We start from the raw sequence: 17,676 nt of genomic DNA, 5'->3' as shown, positions 1-17,676 counted from the left end.
CTGTTACTGGCCTAGATATATCAGTAAAGGAAAAAGAGTGAACCAGACATGTGGTGTCATCAGTGATATCATCAATGACATTTGTGATGTCATCTTTGATGTCCTGGGTGTTAGTCTTAGCAGTGCACGGTGGTGGCACGAGTTAAGGTTGCTTAGCTTACCATAACTGGCAAATTTCAGGGGTTTTTCAGTTTTACTTGGAACCATAACGTCCCTTTAACAACGTTTTTTCACTAAATATATATATATATATACTAATATATTTTTTATGTTGCTATATTCACGACCTAGAAGGACTCTTGACTGGTGAATAATTTGGTATGTTGTGTCCATAGTTTCACTGTGGTTACTGGGTTTTTCTTCAATTATGTTACCACTGATGCATTTTACACAAGTGGATCCCTTATGTACAATCATTTAGTCAGATAATGCAGCTGGAAAAGTAATTGTCATCTAGAATATATTATATCCATGTATTTGTGGTAAGGACTATACAGCAGTAGTCCTGGCCATGCCATCGGCATAATTTACATTAGTGGTGTGCAGATGATTTGATATTCATCAAACGTGGTCACTTTTATGACCTTGCTTATTTTTTACATCGCTCAGGTTGCCATATTGGACTTGCACTTGTACTTTCCTTCGCCTTTAAACATGATTAGGTCAAGTATCAAAAATATTTTTTTATAATTAATCTTTGGAAATTATGACTGCATAACATTTCCTTGGTACTTGAATTGTAGTTCCTATGTCTATTTTGATATTGCAATTGGGTTGAATTTTAACCATACCATATGTGTTTTTATCTTTGCAATTTTGCACAAGACATATGTTCTAGTCCATCAAAGTAATCAGATGTCATGTATGCCAATTTATGCTGCTATTTTGCGTATCTGCCCAATGCTAAACCGGAGGCCAGGTTGAAAATCTATCTACAATGACACAACCCGAGTTGGCCCTTTTCTTTTAATCTACATGCATATAATGACATTACACTTCCTCTGAATTGATTGATTTATATAAGCTGTTGTCTGTATTTATACAAGACACAATCTGACTTAAGTCAATGTACTAGGCTTTTAACTAAAATGCTAATCCAGCTTGGCTTTGTTTTTTAATGGTAACATATGGTGGAAATTACGGTACATTACGGCTGTATGGCAGGCAATAGCTTGACCTTCCGTTCCAAGATGGCCACTGTTGAATCACTTTGTAATTGCACTTTCATTCTATAATTGACATAGAAGATGGACTACATACCTTTTTAACCATGTCTTTGTTCTTTGTTGTGTTACGTGATCAAGCGCTCAGTTGAGCGTGAAACGCGTTGTAAGCGGGCCGTGCCCACAGGCGTCCTGCCTCTGTTTGTGTATGCTGTTTCCCCAGCCTTTTGTTCTGTGCATTTTGCACAGCTAAGAATTTATTAAATATTTATCTCTTTTTCTACCTACCTTGTGTGAGCTGCGCTTTTCCCTTTTTTGGAAACTTTGTTGGAACCTTTCCAAACTTTGTTGGGTGCACGGAGAGTGCGGTCCCTCCCCTTTCCTCTCTTTCTTTACATATATATATATATATATATATATATATTGCAATAAACAACTAATAATGCCAAAATGATTGGCTTTGACAATGCCTATTATCTTTAATCAATGCAGCAGGACGAAGAATGCATTATTGGCCTGTGGTTTATTAAGATCGAGTTTGCTAAGTCATCATTTATATTTTGGTTCAGTACACATTTTATCGAAAGGGCGGCCTGGTTCAATAACGCCAGTACAATAACAAGTCAGTTATCCACACCATGCAGATTGCTCTTTCAAATTAAATGTTACAGTGGTGGATGCGAACACGAGTTTACAAAATAACTGACAATATACATCTTCTATATTCGGAACAATGCTGTTTTCGTGGCAGATCGATCAGAAGCGCACAGCTGGTAAACAGGTCAAAATCACTAATTATCTTTCACAGCAAGGCAAACCTAATTGGACGAAGTGCAATTGTTCTCTTAATGGTGTTTGCAAATGAAAGCAACAGCTTGTAGTGGTTGAGAATGAGATAATAGGTGTCTGACACATTGATTACTCATTTCCTGTGTTTGATCATTATGTAAGATTCTTATTAGCACGTGTTTAAGTGACATATTTTAAGGAAGACATAATGGCAATAGTGTTTTGTTATTGTGTGGACACGCGAGCTATCAATGCAACGTTACAGCTTTGATTGTAATGTCTGTAGGAATCGGAAAAGTCTTGAAAGTACCTTTTGAGAACATTGAGGACACTAATTGGTAAATAACAGAGTGCGAAAACCAGCAAGACCACCATCAACATTCGAGCAGTTTTCCTCCGGGCTCGAATCTGTTTAATTTCCGCGGCCACTGCATTCATCCTTGTCTTGGAAGCCTGCTGTTGCCCTAGGCTTCTCGGCTGTGGCGGGCAAGGCAACGATTTCCACTTCTTTTGAACTACAACTGATGAGGTTCCTGGGATCTGTAACATCCAGAGAGAATAAAAGTAACAGTAAGTGCAGATCAAAGATATCCATTTCTGCAGTTCAATTATTCTTGTTAAAAATAAGCTGCCAACTTCAGCATCAAAGAGTGACTTTCATTAAAGGAGCTGTAGATGTGCCATGCACAGCTATGCGATGTTCGGATTGAAAACTTTCGAAACCACCATGCTAATGTCATAGCCGAAGGAAACGTCCCTTATGAATGTAAAGGTGGCACATTGAATGGCTCACAACACCTGTAGTTGCAGGACCAAAGGAGGACTAACTACGCCCCCCCCCCTTGAGTACACCAGGTCTCTAGCCTTTTGGCAAACCCATATTTCCTATAACTAATTTGATATTTAGTACAACATCCCCAGTAATCTTCCGCTCTTGTGCTCTCATTAATATCACTACAAATGAGCTTGACGTCCTTTGGCACCCTCCTACTCATAACCTCCCCCCTCCCACCCCCAGATATAGCTCATTAGTAATCTCAGTGGCCTTTTGCTGAACCCAGGACGAGTATCCTCGTCCTTTTTGCATAGACTTGCATAATAGCCTGGCACTTAAGTTCAGTAAACCATGAAATATTTCTCTTTCTTTGTAATCATTGCAACTAACTCCGGTGTATCAGGAGAAGTCATCTATCTGACCCATATCCCCTCCGGTGTATCAGGAGAAGTCATCTATCTGACCCATATCCCCTCCGGTGTATCAGGAGAAGTCATCTATCTGACCCATATCCCCTCCGGTGTATCAGGAGAAGTCATCTATCTGACCCATATCCCCTCGGGTGTATCAGGAGAAGTCATCTATCTGACCCATATCCCCTCCGGTGTATCAGGAGAAGTCATCTATCTGACCCATATCCCCTCCGGTGTATCAGGAGAAGTCATCAATCTGACCCATATCCCCTCCGGTGTATCAGGAGAAGTCATCTATATGACCCATATCCCCTCCGGTGTATCAGGAGAAGTCATCTATCTGACCCATATCCCCTCCGGTGTATCAGGAGAAGTCATCTATCTGACCCCTATCCCCTCCCTTTTAGCGAGAAGGCACTGCATGGTTTCTCATTTCCCACCCAGTTCAGTAATGATTGTGCCCCCTTTGCAAAGACCACTGACCTCCTTGATACTAGATGCTATGCCCCTCCCTCTTCCTTGAAAACCAGCCTGTCCCAATGTTGCACCTCTAATTGTTTTACTGTCCGCATTGCTATAAGGCACTATCCTCCTGTAACACCTTCAACTTACAAAATATCTTCACGGACACACTGTCTGAACTATCTGCATGACATCTTCGCCTGTCATTTAAATATTGGGCAAACAAACCCCAATGTCCACCTTACAGTTAATTATTTCTTATCCTTGAACCATATCCTGGTTTATAATATGTTCTGGCATGTCTTGCATTTAACACTGCACCTCTCACCGTAGGATCATTATCACAACTGTACAGAGGCCTTTGTTACTATTCCAGTTGACTGTTTGGTTCACATTTCTGCTATCCCATTATCACACTGTTTACAATATCCTTGTCCGCCCACAACTTTTAAATCCATACAAACCGCCAACCCAATCTCATCAAACCACATTCTTCAACCCCATTTACTTGCAGTCTCACTGATTGTAACGTTAACAGCTGGTTCATTTTGAACACATCCTTTTTTTAAAAAATGTTGGCTATTAAACGTTGCTTCAACGGCACCTATAAAACAAAACTATTGTATTGGAGTACAGCTAGGTGGGAGATGGCATGAGAGGAAGGACACACAGCTTGTAGGTGTTGTTTTGTTATTTACCCACGCATTGACTACCCATGACCATATTAATTCATTCCTATGGCTGATTCCGCCTAGTAGCTGGCCCTCCTCGTCCAGAACACATCCTCCTTAGATTTCTTTGCGCTATCTTTTTCAAGCAGTAACAGCAAACCTTTGCTTGCCAGATTTATTTCTAAGCTGTCTGTTGAGGATTAATGGTTTACATGCAGTTGGTAAATGTGCTTCTGTTGTAATACAAATGTCTTAAAAAAGTGTACTTTCGGCCCTGTGTTATATATATATGTTCCTTGCACTGAAGGCCTGTAAGAATAAGCATTTATAAAAGCCAACAGTTTTACGTGACTTTTTCTTGACATGGGGCAGTGTGAGCGTTGTACAATATTGTGATTTTGTTTCACTATTACATAAAACGGATTCGCTGCCTTGAGATGTGCTGCTCCAGACATGCATTCCTGTTACATAATATGTTCTCATTTGTGATTGCCTATGAGCAGCATTAAACCAGTGGCACCCATTGCGCACCATCCTTATATTTGGAGTGAATGTATTGTTTACATGTAACCATTTTCTAAGTGGCCATCACTTTGTTTCTCAATAGATAAGCTGTATCCAGTGAAATAGCAACATGTCATTCACACATGACCTTCGTTATATGAAAATCTTTGGTAGTTATTGTTACAAATATTTTGTGGATGATGTGTAAGAAAAGCCACAATATTTATTTTCGAAAGATAATTATTCATTTTGATAATTATTCAATTTGAATCTGGATTTGTTACTGTGCTAACTGGGACATGTGCAGAGTGGCAGCTTGCACACAGTAAATACTTGGTTAGGTAATCTGCACAACCCTGATTATTTTATAGTTTAATGATAAAGTGTGTTCTTATTTTTGAGCACTCCATTGCTAGTTTGTCTAATTCTATGTGCACCTTTTCCTTTTCCATTAACTCCTTTTTGAGTGCCACTTACTTGCATTTCCCATACCCTTTACTGAAATATTTACAGTGACTCCTTTTATTTTCAGAATGCCCTGTGGTAAAGACTGGAGCTAGGTTCTGGAGAGAAAAATGAATAGCAGCAACTCACAATATTTCACCCAAGCTATTGTTTAGCAGATTGAGGCAAATTAAAAGGCTTTCTTGAAGTTTGTTTGCGCTCACTGATAACCTTGCAGTCCAACCTCAAATGCGTAACACTCCTGATGTGACAGGGAAGCAGGAATCACAGAGCTCTCACATTTCCCATGGCCATGTGTGACTCAGTCCGGTTTCTTCTTGGATTTGTGGGACTTGTAGTTTTAATCAAATGTACATGGTAAATGAAAAAAACATTCAAGTCCTAAGGTCAAAGGGAAACATACAGGACTGGTTGACCTTTTCATTTATGGCCACTTAAAACTTGAGAGCTCTGGAATCACATTTAAAATGTAGTACACAAATGAGCTATATGACTTAGGGTCTGATTCTCCAAATGGTTTTATGTTTGCCAATGAGGTGGTGCTTTCAGCTCAGCCTTTAAGCTGCAATTATTGACCTGGGAAGTGAAGCTAAGATAGATATGAAATGTGAGAGGTCACACAAATGCTGTATTAATTGTGTGAATGTATAGCCATCCTTTGACCTCTCATGGCAATTATACAAAGACAAACAATGGCAAAATAATGGCAGAGTAAGGCAAAACAACATCAACATGCCATAAAAAAATGGGGGAACAATTTCAAATATAGTTACAATCAGTGTCTCAGTTTATCTCTGTACTAGACAACCAATGTATGTGAAAGTGTAGAGGAAGGCATGAAGCCCAACATCAATCCTCTATCATAGTTGTTGGATTTTCATCAGGGGCACTTCAAGTGAGTGATGTTGACACTTGGGTCTTAAGAAAAATATACAGTGGAATAGTTCTTAACTGATGATTTCCTAACTACTGAGCATGGTTGAAACTGTACTACATAATGTTTGAAATGTTATATTTATGAATCTTTTTGACACAATTATATAATTTTATATCACTCATTGTGTTTAAATGACCTCTCCTGGGAAGCTTATCTGCTTGTTGACATTGTACATCAACTTTTCAATGACGACTCCTAAATCGGCTTTACCTTTACATCCTTTGACCACAAATTATTCGAATAGTTTCTTTTCCAATCACCAAAGATTACACTTTGATGCTGTATGCTAAACTTCAACAAACCAGAGGTATGTTACCTCCAAGCCTCTAATGTCTAATCCACACGTTCCCTATTAAGTGACCTCAATTCAGCACTCCAACTAAGTCAATGACGAGTCTGGGATGCCCAAGGGAAGCCCTTAATTATATATTTTCATATAATTATAACGAGTAAATAGTGTCCCCTCTTCTGTGGCAAATTTACTTACTTTGTCAGCGGTGCCCCGTATCGAAGGTATTATCGTGGATACCATGGCTGAGGCGACTTTGAATCCAGTCAAGCCAGCGGTTTCTATGCCCGGTACTAGCGCAAAAGCAGCTCCTAGTGTGCCTTACACCATTTTCACCCCTAAGGCATTTCCTTCTGGTGTGAAATCCATTCAGATTCCCCAGTGTAAAAAATCTAAGAATCTTCCAGCTGCTAAGAAAAATGGTACAGCACAAACGAAGAACTTTCTGCGCCGTGTTCATCCTCCCAAAAAAAGTGCGATTATTGCATCATCTGCAGTTGGAAAAAGTACCATCAAATGGCTTTAACACGTATTCCTGCTCCTACATCACAAGAGACAAATGCCATGCTGCCGTACGCTCCACTTGATGTACTGGTAGAACTAGCAGCAGGCATGGATTGTCAGGTAGGGGCTGCTACATCTGCACCCATAGATATGCCTGTAGTTGATGATACATTAAGCGGCCTGACCACGACCTTGCCTTTGGACTTCCATCGGCAAGCGATTCGTCGTGCTGTTGATGTGTATATGTCTGGGCAGGCTTGTATGGCCCAAAAAATTGCCACTCCAACTAAGTCACTCTCATCAAAGTGTCCTCCAATTGTAAACAATTTGACATTAGCTAATACAGGGTCTAGTTTAGCTACATCTGTTGGCCAAATAGCTCGCCCATTGGTGTTAGGTGTTAAATTGGTGCCACAAACTGAGTTACTGGGAGCTACCAGTTCCTCTAGATGGTCTCTTTTGGCCGAAATTGCCCCCAAACTTCTTGAATTACTACAGGTTGTTTGCCAAAAAGAGTCTAAGTCATTTGCTCCACCTGCCATGGTCCCCATTAAGAGGGGCCCAGAGTCCTTGGCCCCTAAGTTTGTGACTAAGCCCATGACCAAGCATCCTGCTAACTTTAGCTTACTGCTTAGTTGTAGGCCGTCACCTTGCCCACAATATGTCATAAATCGTAATTCCATTTTGAGCATTTTTTCGGATGTGCCTTCTCTAGAAGACATTAGCTCTTACGACTTGGCCCTGGTTGACTTTTGTACTCCCTTGAAAACGAATGTTGTGCGAATTTGGATGCATTCACGTATCATCCAGAATGCTATTTGGGCTGCTCGAAGACAATTTGTGATTTGGGTTTTGAGGTCTCACTGGAAGTTGCGGACCCCGGTATTTTTAACCAGCAGCAATTAGCTCCTCTTGCTAATTATGAAAATCTTTTTTATGAGCCGCGAGGTGCAAGACCCTATCAGACTTCTCCTAAACAGCATTAACTAGGCCAAGCTGTTGATCTGTGTAATTTTTCCATCATCAGTTGGAATACGAGAGGTCATTCCAAGCTCTTGAATAATGATCTTAGCTCTTTATCTAAATATAAGCTACTCTTATTTCAAGAAACTTGGATGACTACTGATCCTATTTGGGATGCTCATGTTGTGATATCTTTAGCGGCCAACAAAGGCTTGAGTGGCAGACCGTTTTGTGGCCTCCTTACTGCAATTCAAGCAGATAACAACATTAGCATTTTCCCGTGGGCCTCACCTAATGCCTTTATTCAAATGTCAAGACTTAAAGTAGCCTCAACTCTATATGCCATTATTAACCTATATTGGAATCCAGTGGGGATTACGGTCGAATGCTTCTTGAAAGCCTTAAATGATATGCTGAACGTAATCCTCCTGGATGGTTCAGTGCAAAAACTTTTGATTGCAGGAGATCTGAATTTGGATTGCATTAATTTGACTAAACAAAACAATTCTATTTGTATAAAACAATGGGAACAAATTAGTAAACATCATAATCTCATGAGGCTGAACGGAGCATTCCAGTCCGATATTCCTCCATCCTCAACATGGTCCCGGGGCTCATCCTCGTCCACAATTGATTATATGTATACGAATATGTCCCTGTTCTGTGATGTTTTGGATTTCAAAATTGTGCATTCGGAGTTGAGTGATCATAAACAACTTACAGCTGTCTGGCAGTATTGTAACACTTTTAGTATGCACAGAGATAGAATTTTTCAAAGCCAATTTAGTGTTAACAATGCCGGTAATAGACTGCGATGGTCAGAGAAGTCAGTAGATTCCTTTCATTCCTATTTGACTCATGCCGTCGCAATCACTGCCCATACTACCAGGCCCTCTAATGTCTGTTATTCTGATATGTTACAATTGTTTCGGCCTCAAGTCCCTAGTTTTTCACCTAAACGTTCCTTCTGCACTCCGTCTCTGCATGCTTTTGATTTGGACACAAGAGATCACAAGTGCCTGTTTCGCCAGCAGAAGAGAGATGCATTGAACCTTCCAGTTATTTTTAGGCACAAACATCTATCCAATCTTAAAACAAAGTATAGAAATTGGGTGAAAGCAAGGCGTACCAAGCTATACCACATTGACAGTCAGCTAATGCCGGATGCAATCCAATGTAAAAATATTGCTAAAACTTGGACTTATCTTAATCAAGTAACATCTGGAACCCAAGCAATAATCCAAGCCAATGAAGTCTCAGAGTTTGCCTGGATCGCTAATTTTTCCAATCTTTATGAATTGCCTGATAATGACTCAGCCCTATCAAGTACAAATTCTCTGTCTAAATTTCATCTAGAATTTGATCTAGAAGATATTCTTTTGTACATCAAAAAAGCGAGTCAATCAGGTGCTTGCGGTCCAGATGGCCTCTCCAATAAGATGTTCAAAGTCTATCCACAAGTGTGGAGCGGCATTTTGTATATCATCTTTAGACTCATCTTGAAATTTCAAAAACTTCCTCCGTCCTGGACCCATTCCATTATCGTCCCCATTTATAAAAAGGGAAATAGGAAAGAACCGTACAGTTATCGGCCAATTGCATTATTAGATGCACCAGGAAAGATCTTTTCACGTTTGATTCTAAGAGACTTTAAGAAGTGGATCTCTCAGGTCCATCTTAATGATCCATTTCAATCAGGCTTTGTGACTGGACTAGGTACCATCCCTAACATCATTACTCTTCAAATGCTCCTCTCTGATCACGCAGCCCGTAAGCAGACCTTTTATCTAGCCTTTGTAGATTTCCAGGTCGCTTTCGACTCAATTGATCGATCGCTGTTACATCATAAATTGATCAAATATAATTGTCCACCTTCTCTAATATCTCTAATTATTCTTCTACATTCCAATACTACCATGCAGGTCCGACTCAACCTAAGTGGGGATATGACCTCGAAATTTCAAACATTCAGAGGGTTGAAACAAGGTTGTATTTTGGCTTCATCCATTTTCAACTTTTTCATTAATGATCTGGGTCTAACCGTTAGTAAAATTCTGAGTGATTCTCCCCGTTTAGTTTGGCATAGTATTCCTTATTTTTTTCTCCGCCGATGACCTGATTCTTTTCACAAAAACCCATACTGGGCTTCAGAAACTCTTGCATGGTTTAGAAACATATGTAGACACAAATCATTTGAAAATCAATATTAATAAAACCCAAATAATGGTTTGTAAGAGGCATGAAAGTTGTAAAGTTAAAACCTTTTGTTGGCGATTACATAATGTTCCTTTAGAAGAGGTAGCCAGCTACAAGTATTTGGGCACTCTCATAGTAGATACTTTACCAAGTCTTGACCCTGACATGGAGATCCATGGCAAACTGCGGACTTTAATTGCGCAAGCAAAGATCCTTATGGGCAAATTTGGCAAATTCACGTTTAAGCACATTCTCACCTTCTTTCTCCAGAAGGTGCTGCCAATTTTGACCTATGGGACTGAGGCTCGCAGACCCAAACCCGTGGAGTGGTGGGATAGAATTGAATCTCTGTTTTGGAAACAAGTTTTGTATTTACCAGCTTGCACACCTCTACCTTTGATTCAATTTGAATTGGGTTCACTCTCAATGTTTTCTTTTGTAATTTGGAAATATTGTGCCTTCTTCCGCAAATGTCTTTTGTCTTTACAGCATACAGACATCTTGGGAAAGGTGGCTTTCCACCTCCTCAAGCAAAATCAGGCCTTTTTGAAACAATGGTGTGCTTTCATTATGAATGCAATGTCTGACGCTTCAGTTGACCTAGAGTTACTCCTGACCAATGAAGCTCGTGCCAAAATGAAAATCCAGCAATATGATTGGATTATGACTCAAAACAAATGTCTCAATTACAAGGATTTTGATCGAGCATTATTTGGGCATAAGCAATGTAGAATAATGTCTGATTATTTAGCCAAATTTCCATGTTCAAATACTCGCCAGAAGTTTCTCCGTTTTCGGTTGAATCTTTGGCCGACCCTAGATATTCAGGCTCGCAGAAAACAGATTATGCAAACAGAAACTGTGTGTCGATTTTGTAAGAATGTTGACCAAAAAGAAACGTTGGAACATTGTTTAGTTCATTGTCCAAATTTAGCCACTATTCGGAAAAGATGCTTCGGAAACTTTTTTGGACACCAAAATACACATATTCAAAAGAACTTATGGCACTGCATTTTCTCATCTACATCTTTAAGAATCAAAATAGCAACTGTATGCTTTTTGGATGACATTTTTTCTGATCATACCCATAATCATATCAACTGAGCCGAATCAATTTCAAATTTACTTGCGATTAATGCCTAAACTGTATATTCATTTTGTTTTTTTCTTTATGAAAGTCTATTAATTGTATTACTTAGACACTGTGATATTTGCTTACATTTGAAAGGTTGATTTTATTAACCATATAAATTAATAAAAAAAATATATTTTTATATATATATATATATATATTTTTTTTTTTTATGACAAGTTCATTGATCTGGATGATAAACCCTTGTATAACACCCCTCTCTTTGAATCCCCCTGACCTCACTGAGCCAAGAAGTAGGTTTGTTTTGCAAATTAAAAGATTTATATGAAAAATTAAACACGATATATATCACTTTTATGAATAAATTAATATTTGATAGCACACTTATGAATATGACAGTGATCAACATGGATAATATTACACTAGCACACTTTGTTTAATTACTTAGGAGTTGGTATAGAGAGGATAAAGTAGCTGAGAATGCTTTTAGGGTTTCAAGGAAATGCAATTATGGAAAAGAATGCAGCACAGAAATAAACTGAGATGGTTTCCACAAGAGATAATATGATCACTTTTTCTTTTGACAATTCACTCCCCCCTATGCAATATAAGGAGATGGAAGATGAGCACACAATTTTCAGGAATACAAACAATTGCAATACCAATTCAGTTCCCCCCTAGCAAGCTTAGAGCAACAGGGATGATTTTAAAACACAGGCAAAAATACTTAAATGTGATTTGCAAAGAAGAGAAAATATGCTAAAAATGATTTTAATTCCCTTTAGGAGATCCAGGGTAGGTGACAGCTACTTTGAATTAGTCCAGGTCAACACTAGCAATGATTCAGGAGGGATTATCAGGTTGAAAACGAATTTCAGCAATGCAAGCAAGAGACAGAGATTTTGACAAGTGGAGAAATTTCATTCAAATTGCAATTTGCGGCACTTTTTCAGAGTGCGTGGAGCGCGATTACGGAAAACTACAAAGAGTAGAAAGTCAAGTTTTGGGCTTGGTTGAAAACTGAGTTGAATCTCGTTCCTAGCACACACGGTTCAAAAGATACGGACGATTTTGTGGAGGTAGATTTTCAGAAATAAAGTAAGATTCAAATGGCAAATGACACTTTCACAGGTTTGAAATCACAGAATAGACACACGATTTCTATGTAGTTCTGAATAGGTTGAAATGGGTTGAATTAGATTAAACTAACAGATTGTTTTGCACAGCTCTGGCTGGATACTCACTCCTAATTTTGGAAGGAATGGGCCTCGTCACAGATCTGGTCAACAGGTTTAGCTGCGGTTTTCTCTGCTCTGCTGGTCTGGATCTCTGGTTCTGGCAAAAGTTCTGGCACTGCACAGCGGTCTGGTTTCTGGTTTTGGCAAAAGTTCTTGGCACTGGCACCGCGGTCTGGTCTGGGTCTCTGGTTCCGGCGAAAGTTCTAGCCAGAAGCGAACAGCACAGCCCGGCTGTTGAATAGTTTGGTTAGGTGGCTGGATTCTGAGGCATGCTGAGAAGTATTCAGCTTTTGGTTCAGGTATCTTTGCTTCAAGTTCTGGAGTCTATCTGGAGTCTGGTTTTCTACGTTCTTGTCTCTGAATATTGTCTGGATTTGAAGTCGTCCGGCAAAGTGCTTCGCAAGAAAGTGGAAAGAGCAGCCCCTACCTGGGTTTTAGTGGGTCTTTTTATGTCTTTTGAAAGTGGGCGGGAAGGCTGACTTTCTATGCCCAACCCTCTGAGGATCCTGATAGGCTATATGATTCTCTGTCGCCTGACTGGGGAACAGAGTTGTGAGCCATCCGGCATCCTTTTCATGGCATACAGCAAGAACACTCCCCTTGTCACTTTGCACACAAATCTATTTCTAACTTAAATGCATATTTATCTATTTACAATTTTTCTAGTATTACATGTCCAGTTAACATATTTTCTGTAGCGCCAAACCATCCGATCCCGGTCTTTGTAAGATGTTATGTTCACTTCTGACAGAAGTCTGCCCTTTTCATCCAGAACACAACCTCTAAACTTTTCCAGAATTTACACAAATGTGCACAGGAATATGGGCCTCAGATGATGAAGTGTCAGATTTTTAACATACATCCATTTGGAGTAATACCCTATTTTCCGCTACTACCCCCAGAACATACCACATAGTCCTAACACCTCTTAAAATGTGCACAGAAAAATCACAGGAATCATGATATTATTGATATAATTTTGACAATTATGTACTATGAATTATCCATCTTTCTAAAATTATGCTCTGGCTCAGAGGGGTGTGGTTTCCCAAAGTACATGGGGGATTTCTGGTTTGTCCACTTCCTCCAAGCTCAGCTGGCTCACAGAGGCAGTGCCCCTCCCATTTCCTTCCAAGGGGAAGCCATTTACGACCCCCTGATTTAGAAATTGCTTGGAGCAAAGGGAAGTTCATTGTTCTGTTTTCCTGCAGTCCCAGGCACCCCTCCCCTGATTCAATCAGAGAGGTGTGATCTCCTTTCGGTGGGGCAGCAGAAGGGAGGCCAGGCCTGTGAATGCAGTTGCTGGGCAAGTTTCAACTCCTGTCGGGGGTAATTGCCGGGCAAAATTCAATCTCTTTAAGCCAGGCTTCAGCCAAATGTCACTTTTGTTCCAGTTTTTCTTCATTCAAATCAAACTTACAATTTTGACACATGCAGCTAGAACGCTGATTCTAAGTTGAAAACTATGACATTTAAACAGTTGCAACCTAGGTGACACTCAAAAGTAGGTCACTCATTTATTTTAAACATTTTGATTTTAGTGGCTTTAAGTCCAATTTCACTTAAGCTGCTGACATGCACAGCTCAGCCAGTTTTGTTATGAACATTATTTTAGGCTCTTCATCTTTCCAGATTTGGTATGCACACAAGACTTCATTCTACCAGACGTCTGCTGGTGTTCAGTAAGATTTTTGAATATCTTGCACAGTTTGAAATAGGCATTTTGAGTTTGCATTTCAGAGAAACAAATGTGATTTCAAAGCGCTTTTTTGAGCTAACAGGCACTGCTGTTTTTCCTTTGGCATCACGTTTCACTCATGCCGCTTCTGACCCATCACGCTTGCACTGGTGGGCGGCAGGTCAGGCGACCATTTTGGTGTGTGCAAAACTGTGCGGTTTTCCTGGATGCTGGTGCAAATGTGGGCTTTTCAGCCATCTTGGATTTTCTAAGCCCACAGCACCAAATGTTGTAGCATAATAACTTGAACGTGGGTCGATACACCTGACAAGCCCCCCTGCCTAACTGCACTTTGATTTCGAGTCGAAGAGAGTCGGGTGCAAAGGATGTTTTGACCCACGCGCTGGGATGTCCGCATCATCTTCTTCCGATTCCGCAGATGGTAAAGTTCAGCATCTTTTCCTCCATCAGGGTGGATCGATCGGTTCTCCTTGCCGGTCGTAATGGGAGTATTGGGTGGTACCCCGTGCCCCTCGGATCTTTACTCCCGGTCCCAGGTCGTCCTCCTTGGTCAGTCTCCATGGTTTCATCTCTCCTAGGATGACAAAGCAAAAGCGGCAGAAACATATTCGTAGACATTTCCCCACCACTATTAATGGCGGGGTGAACATATACATTTTATACATAAGGAGTCATTTGCATTCAAAGAATTTTATAGGCTATATGTGGAATATTTTAGGGTTGGACTTGTCTTACTCTGGAGCGGCCCCATCTGGATTGCAGAGGACTCCTCCAGTTGCTGCAGAGTGTCTTCCCCTTCCGCCAAACTACCCTTGGGGATGAGGATCTTGTAGGCGACTGGGGAGATCTTGTCTACAATTTCAAAAGGTCCCTTCCATGTAGGCAGAAATGTCCGCTGTTTGGCCTGGTTCCTTTGGAAATTGTATAGATAAACCCGGTCCCCTACATTGTATTCTTTCCTTGTAGTCTGCAAATCATAGTGAGTCTTCATGCTATCGGCTGATCTTTCTAGGTTTCGCTGTGCATAGGCAAAAGCATGTTGGAGGTGTTTCCTGAATTTTTCAACATACTCATGCGTTGTGGAGGCATTGATCAAGGTTTGCTCTTGGGTCCTCTAGAGCAAATGCTGGGGAAGCACCATCCTGCGTCCAGTCATCAGCTCAAACGGTGACATTTTAGCTGCAGATGAAGGGGTGGATCTGATGGCCTTTAGGACCAGAGGTAATCGGATATCCCAACTTGGCACAGAATCTGCCACAAACTTTTTTAATATGCTCACAATGGTTTGGTTGCAACGTTCTACTGCACCAGAAGAGGCTGGCCGGTAAGCAATGTGTAGCTTCCTTTTAACCCCCAGTATCTCGCACATCTTAGTCATTACTTTGCTGGTAAAATGGCTACCTCTGTCTGACTCAATCCTTTGGGGTAGACCAAAGTGCGAAATGATGTGGTTGATCATCAGGGCAGCTGCTGTTTCTGCCTTGCAGTTTGGGGCCGGGAGACATTCCACCCATTTAGTAAAAAAGCATGTCACCGTCAACATGCACTTATTTCCCCTAGAGGATCGAATCACAGGGCCTATGAAGTTGACTTGCAAATCTGACCATGGCAGTGTCATCCCCCTCTTTGGAGAGGCGCACGGTGTGTGAGGGATGTTGGCTGAAATTGTGCACACACAAGACACCCCTTCAAGTATTGGTCGAGGTCCTGCCCCATGTGTGGCCAGTATGCAACCTCTCTTAAAATTTCAAGTGTTGTATGAAACCCCTATGACCGGCGGTGGCCGCATCATGGGCGTGACTTAACATCAGGCTTCAGAATGAGGTAGGGACCACCCACTGACAATGGCCAGCTTGGGATTTCCTTACCAACAAACCGTCTTGGATTCGGAACATTTTTGGACATTTCATCAACACTCTAAGGTCCTCTTTCCCAATGTAATCGGTGTCCGTCAGGGGAAAGTTCTCAGGGTCCTCAATGTGTTGGTAAAATGTACCAATTATTGGATCCCCCTTCTGAGCCGTAATCAAATCAGCATCTGGGGTCTCCTTACTCCATTGTGCAGTTGAAAGATCATTGTGAGCATTTGTCTGGGACCTAGTGATGCAGTGACCTGGATTTCCCCCAACAGGGACTCAATCTCTATTAGATTCCCTTGGATGGCCCCGGTTTTGGCCAGCTGATCAGCTAAGTCATTTCCAGTTTTTTCTAGTCCCTCTACTTTGGAATGACCCTTGATCTTTTTCCAGTAGACGGTCATCCCATTCGAGGTGACCAGATCATCAATGTTTTGGATTAACTTCCCATGTTTCAAGGGTTTGTTATTAGCACATAACAAGCCCCTGGTTTTCCAATTAACCAGGTGCTCCACGAACCCGTTCCATACATAGTCTGAATCTGTGATTATGGCCAGTTCATGGAGTTGATGTTGGGCAGCAGTGAGGATGGCTTTATGCACAGCCATCAACTCTGCCACCTGACTACTTCGGGGACCAATCTTGTATCCAGCAGAGGGTTCTGGGGACTCATTCACCCATGCATTCCCTATGCCGGCCACCAGTTCTTTCTCCCCATTGTTGTCAACATGGTAAGAGCATCCGTCCACATAGACAGTGGGCATTCCCTCACACTTGTCTTCTTCAAAGACTTTGTGTGGGGAATTAAGGTTTGCCTCCATGTTGTCCTTGATTTTTAGACTTTCGTCCTCCAGACAGTTTTCTCTGGCACAATCATGCAAGTCAGCCAGACCTTGCGCGATTGGACTCTCTTTGTTTTGGCCATATCTGACCTCCGCAGAAAAGCCTTTCATTGACAGAATCCAGGAAGTAATTTGGGAATTACTCACATTTCCGGCCCGGATTCTGTCACTTTGGAGATATTGCAGAGGCTGGTGTGGAGTCTCCACTATGATGTGTTCCCCCTGGATAAACGGGCGGTAATTCTTCAATGCTCACACCGTTGCCAGGAGTCCCTTCTCACAATCGTTGAATTTTTCCTCCACAGAGGATAAAGTTTTGCTCGCATAGGAGATTACTTTATTGACCTTGTCATGCTTTTGATACAATACTGCAGTCAAGCATGTATTAGAGAACCCTGTCTCCAAGAAAAACTCCTTGTTTCTGACAGGGTAAGCTAGGCAGGGTGCTTGTGAGAGGCTTCTTTTGAGCTGTCTTACTGCCTCGGATTGTTCTGGACCCCATTCCCACTTGACCCCCCCTTCAAGAGATGAATCAGGGGTCTGGTGATCTCTGCGTAGCCCTCAATGAACTTTCTGCTGTAATTAGTCAGTCCAAGGAGGCTCCTTAGTTCCCGCAGAGTTGTGGGTTCCTTCAGTTTCTGAAGTGCTTCCACTTTCTTTTCCTGGGGACAGAGACCCTGAGGAGTAATCTCATGCCCCAAGAAATTAACATGGGTTCTACACCACTGTGCTTTCTGAAAGGAAACTTTTGCTCCAGCGGCCCTCAACTGTATCAGAACATAACGGATCTCTGCTATGTGTTCCTCCACAGATTAAC

General features: G+C 41.2%; 1 protein-coding gene across 2 annotated transcripts in view; it reads right to left on the bottom strand.

Annotated features, from left to right (window-relative positions):
• HCRTR2 (hypocretin receptor 2) overlaps positions 1–17,676 on the bottom strand; it is a 705,534-nt gene that overhangs the window by 162,668 nt on the left and 525,190 nt on the right. For both annotated transcript variants that reach the window (XM_069606143.1, XM_069606141.1), the window contains exon 5: positions 2,263–2,492. In XM_069606143.1, coding sequence (XP_069462244.1) covers positions 2,263–2,492 — 230 coding nt within the window. The remainder of the gene's footprint in view (positions 1–2,262; positions 2,493–17,676) is intronic.

The sequence above is a fragment of the Ambystoma mexicanum genome, chromosome 4p (genome assembly GCF_040938575.1).
Source record: "Ambystoma mexicanum isolate Mex_15411 chromosome 4p, UKY_AmexF1_1, whole genome shotgun sequence".
Classification (NCBI taxonomy): Eukaryota; Metazoa; Chordata; class Amphibia; order Caudata; family Ambystomatidae; genus Ambystoma; species Ambystoma mexicanum.
The sequence above is the reverse complement of the archived record's forward strand: the minus strand, read 5'-3'. Positions and strand labels throughout refer to the sequence as shown.